The sequence below is a fragment of the Salmo salar genome, chromosome 29 (assembly GCF_965601325.2).
Source record: "Salmo salar chromosome 29, fSalSal1, whole genome shotgun sequence".
Taxonomy (NCBI): domain Eukaryota; kingdom Metazoa; phylum Chordata; class Actinopteri; order Salmoniformes; family Salmonidae; genus Salmo; species Salmo salar.
In genome coordinates, this window is record NC_138319.1 from 9,697,690 (window position 1) to 9,714,026 (window position 16,337).

At 40.3% G+C, this 16,337-nt stretch overlaps 1 protein-coding gene across 1 annotated transcript in view; it reads left to right on the forward strand.

The window, feature by feature from the left end:
• Positions 1 to 8,067, forward strand: part of dipk1c (divergent protein kinase domain 1C) — a 28,411-nt gene extending 20,344 nt beyond the window's left edge. Inside the window, exon 4 of the mRNA XM_014180634.3 lies at positions 1,055 to 8,067. Coding sequence (XP_014036109.1) covers positions 1,055 to 1,315 — 261 coding nt within the window. The 3' untranslated portion in view covers positions 1,316 to 8,067. The remainder of the gene's footprint in view (positions 1 to 1,054) is intronic.
• Positions 8,068 to 16,337: the final 8,270 nt, after the last annotated feature.

Consider the following 16,337-nt stretch of genomic DNA (forward strand, 5'->3'; position numbering starts at 1 on the left):
ATCACTTTCGCTGTAAACACAGCAGATGTCCGCTTAAGCAGAAATCACCTTTACGGCCCGGGATTCAATACGATCGTGTTTTGTCAGTATTTGAAATGCTGTTTCCGCGTTTGGAGAGACTATATTCACAGTGAATACTGCATATGTTGACCTTTCAATGGCACATTGTTCAAATCCGCGATCAGTTTGAAACCCGGCCTAAGACGCAATGCAGTACAAAAGCGCAACATGACTGCAAAAGAGACAGGTTGGAATGTCTGAGAAATAGTGGACAAATTAAACTTTTTGGTAAATTAGTGGTGTTTGAATTTGTTGATATGGGATATGATTGTTTGGTTGGACAAAAGGCCAAAATGTGGCACGGTCCCACACAATCCGGAACATGTTGTCACCCTTGTCAATACCTAGTCTTTGACATAATATGCATCCAATTGATAAGTTGAAATACTGTCGGCACTCATACTGCCGGATGCCCTGGAGAAGCGGAGAGCTCCCAGACAATGTCGCATATGTGATGACATCAGGTCCACCTCAAGGCCACAGGTGGCTGCTGCGAATGATACCTTTCCTCCGCTCCTGATCACTTATCGCGACCCTCGCTGACCCCTACCTCTCCATTGTACTGCCTGCCATCCAGGAGACAATGGTGGCTTTGTCTTTAAACGATTGCGGGGGTCAAGGAGACGATTTGTGTCTCGGGGGCTCTCGTCCCCTTCAAACAGGCGTGTAATAAGAATATGACTGATGATGGCCCCGGTGATAATGAAATAAGAACTAAGGAACAGTAGGTTACTCTCACAATGACCAACCCCCCTCCCCTTTTCTCTTGTCCACCCCTCTTTCTTCTCCTCTCTGACTGTCCACTTCTGTCATCCCCCTTCCCCCACTTTCCTTGTGTTTCTGACTGTCCCCTCCTCTTCTCTCTCCTCTCTGTTACCCCCCTTCCTCCTTTCCTCTTGGGTCTCTGACTCACCCCCTCTTCTCTCCTCATTTCTTTGCTCCTCTCTGGACTGTCATCCCCTCTTCTCTCCCCCCTCTCTTCTGCTCTGGACAGGTGATCTGTCAGAAGATCTTCAGGCCCTGGTTCTCTCCCACGCTGCTGGGCGCCAAGGCGGGCCTCCCCCTCCAGGTGGACCTCCAGCGGGCAGTGCAGGAGTGCGCCGAGACATCCTCGGGAGAGGACGAGGAGCGTCCCCAGGCCGTCCAGAAGCGCTTGCTGCACCTCCTTACGCGCCTTCTCCACCAAGGGACCTCCTCTGAGCGTGGGGGCGCAGATGGAGAGGGCATTCACTCCCACACAGCTCTTAACTTCTGAGACATTGCACTGTTCACTCTCACAAAAACTATACACTGAAGAAAACAATCATATTGGCTTCATGAGAGTTATTTCAAGTGTCTAGTTGTTTTGTGATGTGGTTCCTGCAAACTGATACTGGTTGCTGATGTAACAAAAGATGCACTGATGGTGGTAGTACTGACTATGTGTCTTTAGTACCTACAGTAAGCAGACAATTGCAGTTTCTGAGGTAGAACTGCAGCATCTGCCAATAATTGGTGGTCTATCAAGCAAGTGGTTCTTATTTGAGTCATCTTTACATTAAATAAATGCAGATACTTTCTTTGAACCTCTTTGTACAGTCGATCTATTACTATGATCTCATGATGATCACTAAGGATCCGCCCCTTTTCTTCAATTTCCACCAAAAATGACATACCAAATCTAACTGCCTGTAGCTCAGGCCCTGAAGCAAGGATATGCATATTCTTGGTGCCATTTGAAAGGAAACACTTTTTTTTTGTTGAAGTTTGTGGAAATGTAAAAGGAATGTAGGAGAATATAACACAATAGATCTGGTAAAAGATAATACAAAGAAAAAATCTACAGTTATTTTGTACCATCATCTTTGAAATGCAAGAGAAAGGCCAGAATGTATTATTCCAGAACAGGTGCAATTTAGATTTTGGCCACTAGATGGAAGCAGTGTTTTTAGACTGATCCAATGAACCATTGCATTTCTGCTCAAAATGTTGTATCAAGACTGCCCAAATGTGCCTCATTTGTTTATTAATAACTTTTCATGTTCAAAATGTTGCACTCTCCTCAAACAATAGCATGGTATTCTTTCACTGTAATAGCTACTGTAAATTGGACAGTGCAGTTAGATTAACAAGAATTTAAGCTTTATATCAGATATGTCTATGTCCTGGGAAATGTTCTTGTTACTTACAACCTCACGCATTAGCCTACGTTAGCTCAACCGTCCCGTGGAATGGACACCGATCCCGAAGAAGTTTTAATAAAAAGTTACTTCAGTAACAGTCATGCAGTATGGCACACATAGCTTTTTAAAAATATTTCCCAATATCTGTTTGATATCCGCTTGTGATCAACCAACCTAAAATGACAGCTGCCTGTTGTCAGATCCGCCTTTTGTTTCAAGTAACATGTCAACACCTTCCAGGCTAATGGACAGGGAGAAGTATAGATCAGAAACAGCGCTTGGTTCCCACCGTCCGGCCCGGTAGCCTGTTCCAATGGGAAATGGCGATGCTGTCGTGCAAGTACTCCCCTTCTCTCTACAGTGGACTTTAGCTTCCAAGAAGATCAGGTTCCCTACGCTCTCCAGCTGGTTCACCTCAGGATAGGGGGAGGAAAGTAGACGAAACCCAGGCTTTGGACGGGAAGGGCGGGTGGGATGGGGCAAAACCCATCACATCCGCAGGGGGTATCGAGAGTGTGACACGGACCTGGTAATCTGGTAACATCTTACCTACATGTGAACTCCGGCCCTATGGGGACCTACAGAGAGAGCCACTGATTTATGTTCAAGTGTCTCAGCTTTCTCTCAAAACACAGACCTCTGCAGCTCCCAGGGTCTCCAAGGTGATACTGAGGATCTGGTTTGGATCTACTCCTAGGGACTAAGCCAGGGGATGGTGGAGATACTGTAGTATGAGGGAGAGTGAGAGATGAGTGTACTCTAGGTTCTATGAAGGTCTTCAGCCGGATCACTGTCACATTCGGAGATAAACAGATTAGTTTAGATAGAGTTACTGTAAAAGGGAGAGATGGAAAAAGAGAATGAGAGCGCAAGAGACTCTTTCCAGTCCCTACTGTCAACATTCCACTACCTCATCTTCATGGGAAAGAAAAAGCCATGGGCTTTTATTCCTGGGTTCAAGTGTGCAGTGGAAATCTGCTGGCCTCTGTTTTTGTGTGTGCAGACACAGACATCGTAAAACATTGAGTTTTATAAGATTGGATCATAAAACCGGCGTCATCAGCGGTTGCATCCTGTTCATACTCTAACTCTTCATACAAACATAAGGGAAAGTGTCACTTGATATGCCTGACCAATGATGTTCTGAAGTTTTGTGTTTTCTCAACCTATCAGTAATTTGATGATCGCAATGTCCCAATAACTGTCTGTTTCATATTGGCAGATTTCATGAGTTGACGAGATACTATAGCTTGGAATAATTATCTACATTTAATGATCAGAAAAACTTGGGACTTGGGAGAAAATGCCCCCTGCCCCCCCACCCCAAGTGAAATTTATATTTTAAAAAGCAAGGTTTGGTAAGATTTAGATATGTGCATAATGTCTATCCTTAGGCAAACACATTTTGAAGGGAAATAAGTGGGCAGATTTTTGTTGTTATTCAATAGAAACAAAAACTTTAGAAAGGGGGTGTTTTCACCCAATATCTGGGCAAAATGCCCCCTGAAGATTAGTGTGTTAAAATCCATTTTATTTAGTCATTTTTTGGTAATTGACTCCTAAAAGCTAAAGTCTGGGTATCTTATATTAATTAAATAAATCAAATATCAGAACAAAATTACATTGCACATCTCACTATTAATATCCTCACTATATTGAGGTTTTGATGTAAGTCAATGGTACATTTTATATTAAATTTACATTTGTTCCCTTCCTGTCCATATCATCCTAAAGTTTCTCAATTGATTGTGTAACTCAAAGAAGTTACTTATAGATTATTTGAAAAATGCTAATATACAGTGCATAAAAACAGAAATATCACATTTACATAAGTACTCAGACACTTTACTCAGTACTTTGTTGAAGCACCTTAGGCAGTGATTACAGCCTCGAGTCTTCTTGAGTATGACGCTACAAGCTGGGCACATGTATCTGGGTTTCTCTCATTCTTCTCTGCAGATCCTCTCAAGCTCTGTCAGGTTGAATGGGGAGCGTCGCTGCACAGCTATTTTCAGGTCTCTCCAGAGATGTTCGATCGGTTGAAGTCCGGGCTCTGACTGGGCCACTCAAGGACATTCAGAGACTTGTCCCGAAGCCACTCCTGCGTTGTCTTGGCTGTGTGCTCAGGGTCATTGTCCTGTTGGAAGGTGAACCTTTGCCCCAGTCTGAGGTCCTGAGTGCTCTGGAACAGGTTTTTTCTCTGTATTTTGCTCCGTTCAACTTTCCCTCGATCCTGACTAGTCTCCCAGTCCCTGCCGCTGAAAAACATCCCCACAGCGTGATGCTGCCGCCACCATGCTTCACCGTAGGGATGGTGCTAAGTTTTCTCCAGATGTGACGCTTTGTTTTCAGGCCAAAGAGTTCAATCTTGGTTTCATCAGACCAGAGAATCTTGTTTCTCATGGTCTGAGAGTCCTTTAGGTGTCTTTTGGCAAACTCCAAGCGGGCTGTCATGTGCCTTTTACTGAGTCGTGGCTTCCATCTGGCCACTTCACCATAAAGACCTGATTGGTGGAGTGCTGCGGAGATGGTTGTCCTTCCGGAAGGTTCTCCCATCTCCACAGAGGAATTCTAGAGCTCTGTCAGAGTGACCATCGGGTTGTTGGTCACCTCCCTGACCAAGGCCCTTCTCCCCCGATTGCTCAGTTTGGCCAGGCTGCCAGCTCTTGGAAGAGTCTTGGTGGTTCCAAACTTCTTCCATTTAAGAATGATTGAGGCAACTGTGTTCTTGGGGATCTTCAATGCTGCAGAAATGTTTTTGTACCCTTCCCCAGATCTGTGCCTCGACACAATCCTGTCTCGGAGCTCTACGGACAATTCCTTCAACCTTATGGCTTGGTTTTTGCACTGACATGCACTGTCAACTTGCACTGACATGCACTGTCAACCTTATATTGGCAGGTGTATGCCTTTCCAAATCATGTCCAATCAATTGATTTTACCACAAGTGGACTCCAATCAAGTTATAGAAACATCTCAGGGATGATCAATGGAAACAGGATGGACCTGTATTTCAGTTTTTTATTTTAATACATTTGTACAAATTTCTACAAATCTGTTTTCACTTTGTCATTGTGAGTTATTGTGTGTAGATTGATAAGGGAAAAAAAATATTTAATACATTTTAGAATAAGGCTGTAACGTAACGCAATGTGAAAGAAGTCAAGCGGTCTGAATACTTTCCCGAATGCACTGTAAATGCCGTATATTTGATGTTCCGAACACATTCTGTCCCTTATCAACAAGAATGAAAATAGTCAAGACAACTAGCTTAATTGAGCCTCCGCCATGTATATCTTAATACTTTCCGAATGCACTGTAGGTACCATTGACTTGCATTGATTGCCCTGGGGGCATTTTGCCCCCACTGTTTTTGCCCCAAACATACTCACTTTAAATAGTACTACTTTATTAAAAATCATATTTCTCTATTATTATTCAATTATGTAAGCAATAAGGCATGGGGGGGGGGGTGATATATGGCCAATATACCACGGCAAAGGGCTGTTCTTAGGCACTATGCAATGCAGCCCTTAGAGGTGGTGTATTGGGCATATACCACAAACCCCTGAGGTGCCTTATTGCTATTATAAACTGGTTACCAATGCAATTAAAACAGTAAAAAAAAAATGGGGAATTGTCATACCCCTGTATACGGTCTGATATACCATGGCTTTCAGCCAATCAGCATCCAGGAGCCAAGCTACCTGTTTTATAATTATCTTTAGGCTCCCCTACTGGAATGTATTTTTTTTTTTTACGTGTATAGATCTAACATTTCTTAAAATTGACAGAAAACAGAATATCATATTATAGACTGGACAAAAATCTAAACGTAACATGCAACAATTTCAAAGATTTTACATTTACAGTTCATATAAGGAAATCAGTCAATTGAAATAAATTCATTAGGCCCTAATCTATGGATTTCACATGACTGGGAATACAGATATGCATCTGTTGGTCACAGACCTGAGGAAAATTTACTTTGGACTGCTATGCTACAACCCACATGAAAAATACTATAGTATTCCTGTACTGTTTTTGCAGACTACTGTATTTACTTCATTGTCTTTGTTTGATTATCTTTGACATAGAAGGTTTCACCTACAGAAGAAATAACGAAAGAGTACATTTTCCATAACCTGTAGGTAGAACTGGGGTCTGACCAGATAGCTCAGCACTTCTGCTGTTTTATATAACATTTAGAGAACACAATATATGGAGTATATTTGGCATGAAGGTTTCTCATTTATGGGTGGCACAAATGAGGAGGGGAATGGGAAGGGAATATGTAAATGAAATACTGTAGCATTGACTATAGTTAAAAAAGTAGAATTCTATCGTTAGTACTGTAGTATTCTATTGTAAACTGTAGTAATTCATGTGGGAGGGTGACAACACAACAGCAGTTTTTCAAACAGCAGTAGTCCCAAAGTAGTGATAGGAAATGTAACACAGAAAGCTAGCTCAGTGCAATTATTAACCTTATCACTATTGAAATTGCCTCACTGCAATTTAAAGGGACAATACACTTCAAAATCGAAGTTTGTCCTATATTTTCAGACCTCACAAATGATCTTCTGTTTAAATAAATCCATGTGCCAGACCATTTGTTTTATACATCCAGTTATATAGCACAACCCAATATGAATGGAAAAGATAAGCACAAAAAACCTGGAAATAATATGGTGCTTATCTTTCCAACTCAGATGGGTTTGCGGTGGCAAAAAATACTTTTGAGGTTTAAAAATATTTGAGAAACTTTGATTTAGGAGTGTAATGTCCCACTAACTAGATACATCTGCATAGATAAATAACTGGCATGTTCTCATATCCAGCGAATTTAAAATGTTTTGTTGAGAATCTTGAATGGCACCATCCATCTGGAAGTCATAGAGGAAATTTGTAGCTAGGACTTGATCAACTGCTATCATATGGGCCACCGACTTGATATACGGCTGGTAGGTCCAACTAAACAGTTTCACATGTCTCCGGCAGAGATTCTCCGTTGCGCATCAGTCATCTGGGCAATTTTAGCGATGGGCTATGGAAGGAAATATGTGGGTTAGGCAAAATTCTCTCACTGACTTTATATCTAGTGATGGATTAATGTGTTGACAATCATCAGTGTCCTTTGGGAACCAGCGCACCGCTGTGGATTGACTGATATGGACTCATGACCAAAAAGTCAAGAGTTCAAATGTTGGTTAGGAAAATGTTATGCTCTAAAAAAGGCTGGGTTAAAAACAACCCAATCTGGGTAAATATTGGACAGAACACATGTTGGATTATTTTGACCTAGCCAGTTGGCTCACAAACAACCCATTGCTTTCTTTAAATTGGGTTGCTGAGGCTGGGTTATTGAGCTATGAGCCACTGGGTCAGATCAGAAAACTGGATGCATGGCTTAGTAGGGGTGTGGCTTTCATGTAGTTATTTTTGGCCACCCGTGAGAGTAAATGTCAATATGTTCTGTTTTATGGTCAACACATTCAATTCTAATTGAATATTATATGTTATATGTTATATGTTATATATTACTGTAAAAAATTATCACATTCGTTGTGTATAATCATATATTTTGATACATTGAATGTTAGTTTCACAATATTATGTTATACATTTTGTACCTCCTGTTTCAGGAAGTGATGTCACTGAGTACTGCCCCAATATATAGGACCTTCCACCCCCACCTGGGATATGGATGCCTGATGAAGACCTAAAGGTCGAAACGTTGTTATAAATAAATATCACCTGCGAGCATGAGCAGTAATGTGCTGTGTTTTCCTTTCTGTTTTCTCTGAAATAAAAGACCCCAGAAATTTTTCAGAATGCTCAAAAAGCGAATTTCTTTCAAATTTTGTGCACAAATTTGTTTACAACCCTGTTAGTGAGCATTTCTTCTTTGCCAAGACAATCCATCCATCCACCTGACAGGTGTGGCATATCAAGAAGCTGATTAAACAGCGTGATCATTACAGAGGTGTCCTTTGTGCTGGGGACAATAAAAGGCCTCTCTAAAATGTGCAGTTTTGTCACACAACACAATGCCACCGATGTGTCAAGTTTGAAGGGAGCTTGCAATTGGCATGCTGACTGCAGGAACGTTCACCACAGCTGTTGGTAGAGAATGGAACGTTCATTTCTCTACCATAAGCTGCCTCCAATGTTGTTTTAAAGAATTTGGCAGTATGTCCAAACGTCCACACAACCGCAGACCACGTGTAACCATGCCAGCCCCGACCTCCCCATCCGGCTTCTTCACCAGCAGGATCGTCTGAGACCAGCCACCTGGAAAGCTGATGAAACTGAGGAGTATTTATGTCTGTAATAAAGGGAGGCCTATGCCCTCCCTGGGAGGCCTATGCCCTCCCAGGCCCACCCATGGCTGCAATAATACAAAAAATGAATTCAATAGGTGCTAATCTTTGGATTTCACATAACTGGGCAGGGGTGCAGTCATGGGTCGGCCTAGGAGGGCATAAGCCCACCCACTGGGGAACCAGGCCCACCCATGGCTGCACCCCTTGCCCAGTCATGTGAAATCCATAGATTAGTGCTTATTGAATTTATTTCAATTGACGGATTTTCTCATATGAACTGTAACTCAGTAAAATCTTTGAAATTGTTGCATGTTGAGTTAAAATATTTTTTCAGTATAAATATTTTGTCATTTGTATCACACTGGGCTGAACTACACTCCAATGTATTTCGTAACAAGATGCTTTCGAGAGCTGTAATTTTTATTTTCTAAATACAAAATACTTCTATACCATTTATTATAGCGGTTCATAATTTTGTGCCCCCCTTTCACCCTGCATTGGTATCAGAAGTCTAATGGCACTATGGTGTGATAAGAGTGTCTGCTAAATAACTAAATATCAATGTATATGTAAAAATGTACAATTCCAAAGAATGCTGAGTATTATTCTTATGAGCTCCTCCCCAAAACAAGGCCAATAATAATAACACTCAGTGTGCTTTGCAATTCATTTTGGTATGTTAATTTTCACGTATACATTTTGGTCATTAAGCAGAAACTCTTATCCAGAGTGACTTACAGTCAGTGTGTTCAACTAAGGAAGATTAACATATCACAGTCATAGCAAATAAAACGTTTCCGTAACTGTTACTGAGAATGTTGTTGCAGTTTGGGCCAGCTACTTTTAAAATACTAAATACAGTTGAAGTCAGAAGTTTACATACACCTTAGCCAAATACATTTAAACTCAGTTTTTCACAATTCATGACATTTAATCCTAGTAAAGATTCCCTGTCTTAGGTCACCACTTTATTTTAAGAATGTGAAATGTCAAAATAATAGTAGAGAGAATTATTTCTTTCAGCTTTTATTTCTTTCATCACAATCCCAGTGGGTCAGAAGTTTACATACACTCAATTAGTATTGATAGCATTGCCTTTAAATTGTTTAACTTGGGTCAGACGTTTTGGGTAGCCTTTCACAAGCTTCCCACATTAATCCCATAATAAATTGGGTGAATTTTGTCCCATTCCTCCTGACAGAGCTGGTGTAACTGAGTCAGGTTTGTAGGCCTCCTTGCTCGCACATCCTTTTTCAGTTCTGCCAACATATTTCCTATAGGTTTGAGGTCAGGGCTTTGTGATGGCCACTCCAATACCTTGACTTTGTTGTCCTTAAGCCATTTTTCCACAACTTTGGAAGTATGCTTGGGGTCATTGTCCATTTGGAAGACCCATTTGCAACAAAGCTTCAACTTCCTGACTGATGTCTTGAGATGTTACCTCAATATATCCACATAATTTTCCTCCTCATGATGCCATCTATTTTGTGAAGTGCACCAGTCCCTCTTACAGCAAAGCACCCCCACAACATGAAGCACCTCCGTTCTTCACGGTTGGGATGGTGTTCTTCGGCTTGCAAGCCTCCCCCTTATTCCTCCAAACATAACGATGGTCATTATGGCCAAACAGTTCTATTTTTGTTTCATCAGACCAGAGGACATTTCTCCAAAAAGTATGATCTTTGTCCCCATGTGCAGTTGCAAACCATAGTCTGGCTTTTTTTATGGTGGTTTTGGAGCAGTGGCTTCTTCCATGCTGAGCGGCCTTTCAGGTTATGTCGATAAAGGACTCGTTTTACTGTGGATATAGATACTTTTGTACCTGTTTCCTGCAGCATCTTCACAAGATCCTTTGCTGTTGTTCTGGGATTGATTTGCACTTTTCACAACAAAGTACGTTCATCTCTAGGAGACAGAACGTGTCTCCTTCCCGAGCGGTATGACGGCTGTGTGGTCCCATAGTGTTTATACTTACGTACTATTGTTTGTACAGATGAACGTGGTACCTTCAGGCATTTGGAAATTGCATTTGGAAAGGATGAACCAGACTTGGGAGGTCTTGGCTGATTTATTTTGATTTTCCCATGATGTCAAGCAAAGAGGCACTGAGTTTGAAGGTAGACTTTGAAATACATCCACAGGTACACCTTCAATTGACTCAAATGATGTCAATTAGCTTATCAGAAGCTTCTAAAGCCATGACATCATTTTCTGGAATTTTCCAAGCTGTTGAAAGGCACAGTCAACTTAGTGTATGTAAACTTCTGACCCACTGGAATTGTGATACAGTGAATTATAAGTGAAATAATCTGTCTGTAAACAATTGTTGGAGAAATGACTTGTGTCATGCTCAAAGTAGATGTCCTATCCGACTTGCCAAAATTGTAGTTTGTTAACAAGACATTTGTGGAGTGGTTGAAAAACAAGTTTTAATGACTCCAACCTAAGTGTATGTAAACTTCCGACTTCAACTGTACATGTATTTTAAATCAAGACATCTCAAAATTCAAATATTTTGTAGTTTATTTTGATAAGTTGATTTTTATGTTATTTTGTAATCGTATTTTGTAATTATTTTTACATTTTTGCCCATCCCTGTCTACAGTAATGTATCCCTTTCCTTGTGGTATATAGCTGGGAAACATTTGCTATGTCCAATCAACAAAATTCAGGAAAGGAAAAGGGTTCCTCATCAAGTAACCGAGACAAAATTCATCAAGAGGATGGGGAGAAGAAAACCTTTTGATGCACAAAACAAGCTGTTTGTTTGATCTTATTCATAATCTGGCCCTGCGAATGAAATGAAATGCTTAGTGAGATGAAGTCTCCAGTCACTTCATTAATCCTCATGGTTCTTAATACATTTTCTAAAAGAGCAGCCGAGTTCAAGTAAACGTGTTGACCATAAATCATATCGTATCTTCGCAAATCCTTGTGAACTACATAGCTGTACACTGTTAGACGTTTTTGCAATTTTATCAGTAACTTACTGTACTAATCAACACTATACTGTATAAACTGAATACAGTAGATTACTGTAGAATGTACAGTAAAGTACTGTACATTTGTACTACAGCACACTAACACCTATCTGTATTTTCAACAGTAAAACACTAGAATGCATAGTAAAATACGTAAATGTGTTTAACAGTGTTAATTATGGCACATTGTGAGAAAGTGTTGTGGGTGGGGAAATAGTTTCTGGCTCATTAACATATTTTAAGGCATGCCTTGAAAGAGGCTATATTTGTTGCACGCATGAGTGAGAATCCTGTACCCCCACAAAATACAGTAATATACTGTATTTTGTAACATGTGCGCTGGGAGTCGGGAAGCAAGTTCAGGGAGTGGATAATTTAATGAACAACACAAGAAACACGAACAACACACAGACAAGAAACAATAACACCTGAGGAAAGAACCAAGGGGAGTGACAGATATAGGGAAGATAATCAAGGAGGTGATGGAGTCCAGGTGAACGTCATGAGGCACAGGTGCACGAGACGATGGTGATAGATGTGCGGGATAATCAGCAGCCTGATGACCTAGAGGCCGGAGAGGGCGCATACGTGACAATTTTATGGATTCTCCAAACTCAACAGTAAATTACTGGCCAATTGCTGCCAGTAATGTACTGTAATTCAGAATACAGTACCATACCGCCTTATTGGAGCTACAAAAATAATTCTCACTCGTTAACATATTTTAAAGCGTCTTGTAAGAGGCTATATTTGTTGCACCCATTATGTGGTAGAGGTTCCCTAACAATTAAATCTAGGGGACAGAGCAGAAAGACAGCAAGTCTCAAACCTTGAATGGTTCGCCATGTTCATTTGATCTGGTTTGCTATGTAGTCACTGTCAGTTTAGAGGACTTTGTTAAGGCCTGAAGTGCAAGTGATATTAAACACCAAATGTCAGCTGGTATGCTGTAATATATAATACAATATATTCACTCTTAGCAATTGCTGATTTTATGTTCACTACAATTCAACAACAAAGTGCTGTTTTGCTATATATTATTTTGCAGCATACTGTAAATTATGGTGCATTGTGGAGAATTATTGCGGAAGGAGAATCTCTGGCTCATTAACATATTTTAAGTCGTGCCTTGTACCATAAGTGGCTATAAGTTTTGACCCGTTAGTGAGTCCTGTACCAATTTAAGTGATATGTGGTAGTAGTTCCCTAATAATTGAACAGATCAGAGTGGTAATGGGTATTAAACCTTTTAATAGTTGAATATTTACTCATGTCCATTTAATCTGTTTTGCCCTGTAATCAAGGCCATTTTAGAAGCCTTTATTTATGAGGCTAGAAGTGCAAGTCATATAAAACACCCAGTATTCATAAATATGCTGTAATATTCAAAGACAACCTGCTTGCGCTAATCCTTTGTAATTACAGTAAAATACTGTAGAAATAATTTTCTTACAGTTAATAGTCACATTTACAATATTGTACTGTGATTCATTGTTCTGGTATCAAGTTACTGTGAATATCTCAGTATTGTATTGGGGCACCCGAGTGGCGCAGCGGTCCAAGGCACTGCATCTCAGTGCTAAAGGCATCACTACAGACCCTGGTTCGATTCCAGGCTGTATCACAACTGGCCAGCGTCATCTGGGTTAGGGTTTGGCTGGGGTAGTTTGTTCATTACTGACTTGCCTAGTTAATTAAAGGTTACAAAAATGTAAAAAAACTATCCAACAAGATATCTTGATGTAATTACAATCACAATGAAGACCAATGTATCCTTAACTACAACAACATTTTCAGTAACAGTTATGGATACTTTTTACTTGCTATGACTGATATGTTTTTTTTTTTATCATCCTGTAAATTGCCAAGGACAAGACTGCCTGCTAAAAAATCTAAATGTAAAAATGTAAACTTGCAAAGAGCACTGGGTAATATGTCGCTGCATGGGTAATTCCAATAATATACCGTAAATTAGATTTCAGTAACATTTTCGGTACCGTAAAATGTATTACTGTAAAATGTATTACAGTAGCTGTGCTGTAACATAAATTACAGTAACTTACTAGACAATTGCTGCCAGTAAGTTCCTGTAAATTTTACAGGAAATATTTTACAGTGGAGTCATGGAAGGATATGGAATATGGTTGAAGTTAACTCATAGGCACAAAAGTATCAATAGCAATGATAATCAAATTGCATAAATAGATTAAATATTTGATGCACGCAGGCTGTCCTTTATTCAGGCCTAATACATATGATGAAGTTTTCAACAATGAAAACAGCAATGAGGTTTAAAAGAATCAAGGCAGTGCTCCTTTGAATAATTTGTAGGACCACGCATTCCACATGAGCAATGAAAGTGGAAAGTGCGTAATAATACCTGATTGGAGGGATATCGGCAGTCACATAGTGCTCATGTACGGCATTCTTGGCCAAAAGCCTTCCATTCCTTAGTGAGATTAATTGGCTAAAGTAACTGCATCTAAAATTCGGATAACTTCTCAGTCATCATCTTTTCGGTCAAGACCATGTCATTCACTACATGTAATCTTGCCAGAGTAAAAGGATCGGTAGGAACGCATTCTTTGAGGGGAAATACATATAATTTAAAGCACTTATGGTTTTTTTAAAGGTGCTGAGTGAATAATGGTGACGAATCAGGGCTAGACTCTAGTCATGTTCCCAAGTAAGGCTATATATTTCCAATGTGTCATGGAAAAACACACTGCTGCCGTGTTTGTATGGGATCCCTCAAATTATATATATGTTATACTACAAAGAGATTGCGCTCACATCAAAGGTTCAAAGCGCTTCATTTGGCATCTCGGTAAACAATATTTTGTGATTGCACAACAGGGGTACAATTAAAAAAGTGTCCAGAGCTGAATTTACAGTTGAAGTCGGAAGTTTACATACACCTTAGCCAAATCCATTTAAACTCAGTTTTTCACAATTCCTGACATTTAATCCTAGTACAAATTCCCTGTTTTAGGTCAGTTAGGATCACCACTTTATTTTAAGAATGTGAAATGTCAGAATGGTAGAGAGAATTATTTATTTCAGCTTTTATTTCTTTCATCACAATCCCAGTGTGTCAGAAGTTTACATACACTCAATCAGTATTGGTAGCATTGCCTTTAAATTGTTTAACTTGGGTCAAACTTTTAGGGTATCCTTCCAGAAGCTTCCCACAATAAGTTGGGTGAATTTTGGCCCATTCCTCCTGACAGAGCTGGTGTAACTGAGTCAGGTTTGTAGGCCTCCTGGCTCGCACAAGCTTTTTCAGTTCTGCCCACACATTTTCTATAGAATTGAGGTCAGGACTTTGTGATGGCCCATTTGCAACCAAGCTTTAACTTCCTGACTGATGTCTTGAGATGTTGCTTCAATATATCCACATAATTTTCCTGTCTCATGATGCCATCTATTTTGTGAAGTGCACCAGTCCCTCCTGCAGCAAAGCACCCCCACAACATGATGCTGCCACCCCCGTGCTTCACGGTTGGGATGGTGTTCTTCGGCTTGCAAGCATCCCCCTTTTTCCTCCAAACATAACGATGGTCATTATGGCCAAACAGTTCTATTTTTGTTTCATCAGACCAGAGGACATTTCTCCAAAAAGTACGATCTTTGTTCCCATGTGCAGTTGCAAACTGGCTTTTGTATGTCAGTTTTGGAGCAGTGGCTTCTTCCTTGCTGAGCGGCCTTTCAGGTTATGTCAATATAGGACTCATTGTACTGTGGATATAGATACTTTTGTACCTGTTTCCTCCAGCATCTTCACAAGGTCCTTTGCTGCTGTTCTGGGACTGATTTGCACTTTTTGCACCAAAGTATGTTCATCTCTAGGAGACAGAACACGTCTCCTTCCTGAGCGGTATGGCGGCTGCGTGGTCCCATGGTGTTTATTCTTGCGTATTATTGTTTGTACAGATGAACGTGGTACCTTCAGGCGTTTGGAAATTGCTCAAAGAGGCACTGAGTTTGAAGGTAGGCCTTGAAATATATCCACATGTGCACCTCCAATTGACGTCAATTAGCCTATCAGAAGCTTCTAAAGCCATGACATAATTTTCTGTCATTTTCCAAGCTGTTTAATTTTTATTTATTTTACCTTTATTTAACTAGGCAAGTTAGTTAAGAACAAATTCTTATTTTCAATGACGGCCTAGGAACATTGTTCAGGGGCAGAACGACAGATTTGTACCTTGTCTGTCACGGTTATCGATGGTGAAGGAGGACCAAAATGCAGCAGGACTGTGTTTGTTCATCTTGAACATTTATTAAACTCAAAATGAACTACAAAACAACAAAACAAAACAAAACAAACTCACGATCACCGAACAGTCTTCTCAGGCTCATACACGCTAGACAAGAAACAATCTCCCACAAAAACCTACACCAAACAATTACCCATATATAGGACTCTCAATCAGAGGCAACGAGGAAGCACCTGCCTCCAATTGAGAGTCCCAAACCCCAATCAACCTAACATAGAAATACATTAACCAGACTACACATAGAAATACATAAACATAGACCATAAACCAAAAACCCGGAAATAATAAATCAAACGCCCTTTTACCAAAACACCACCCCGAACCACATAAAACAAATACCCTCTGCCACGTCCTGACCAAACTACACAATTAACCCTTATACTGGCCAGGACGTGACATTGTCAGCTCGGGGATTTGAACTTGCAACCTTTCTGCCATGATGGAAATCACCTGGCCAACAGTGGAGGGTGTTGGCAATTGTGATGAGCATTTCATAAAGATTGAGGTTCCATGAATCTCCAGTTGACA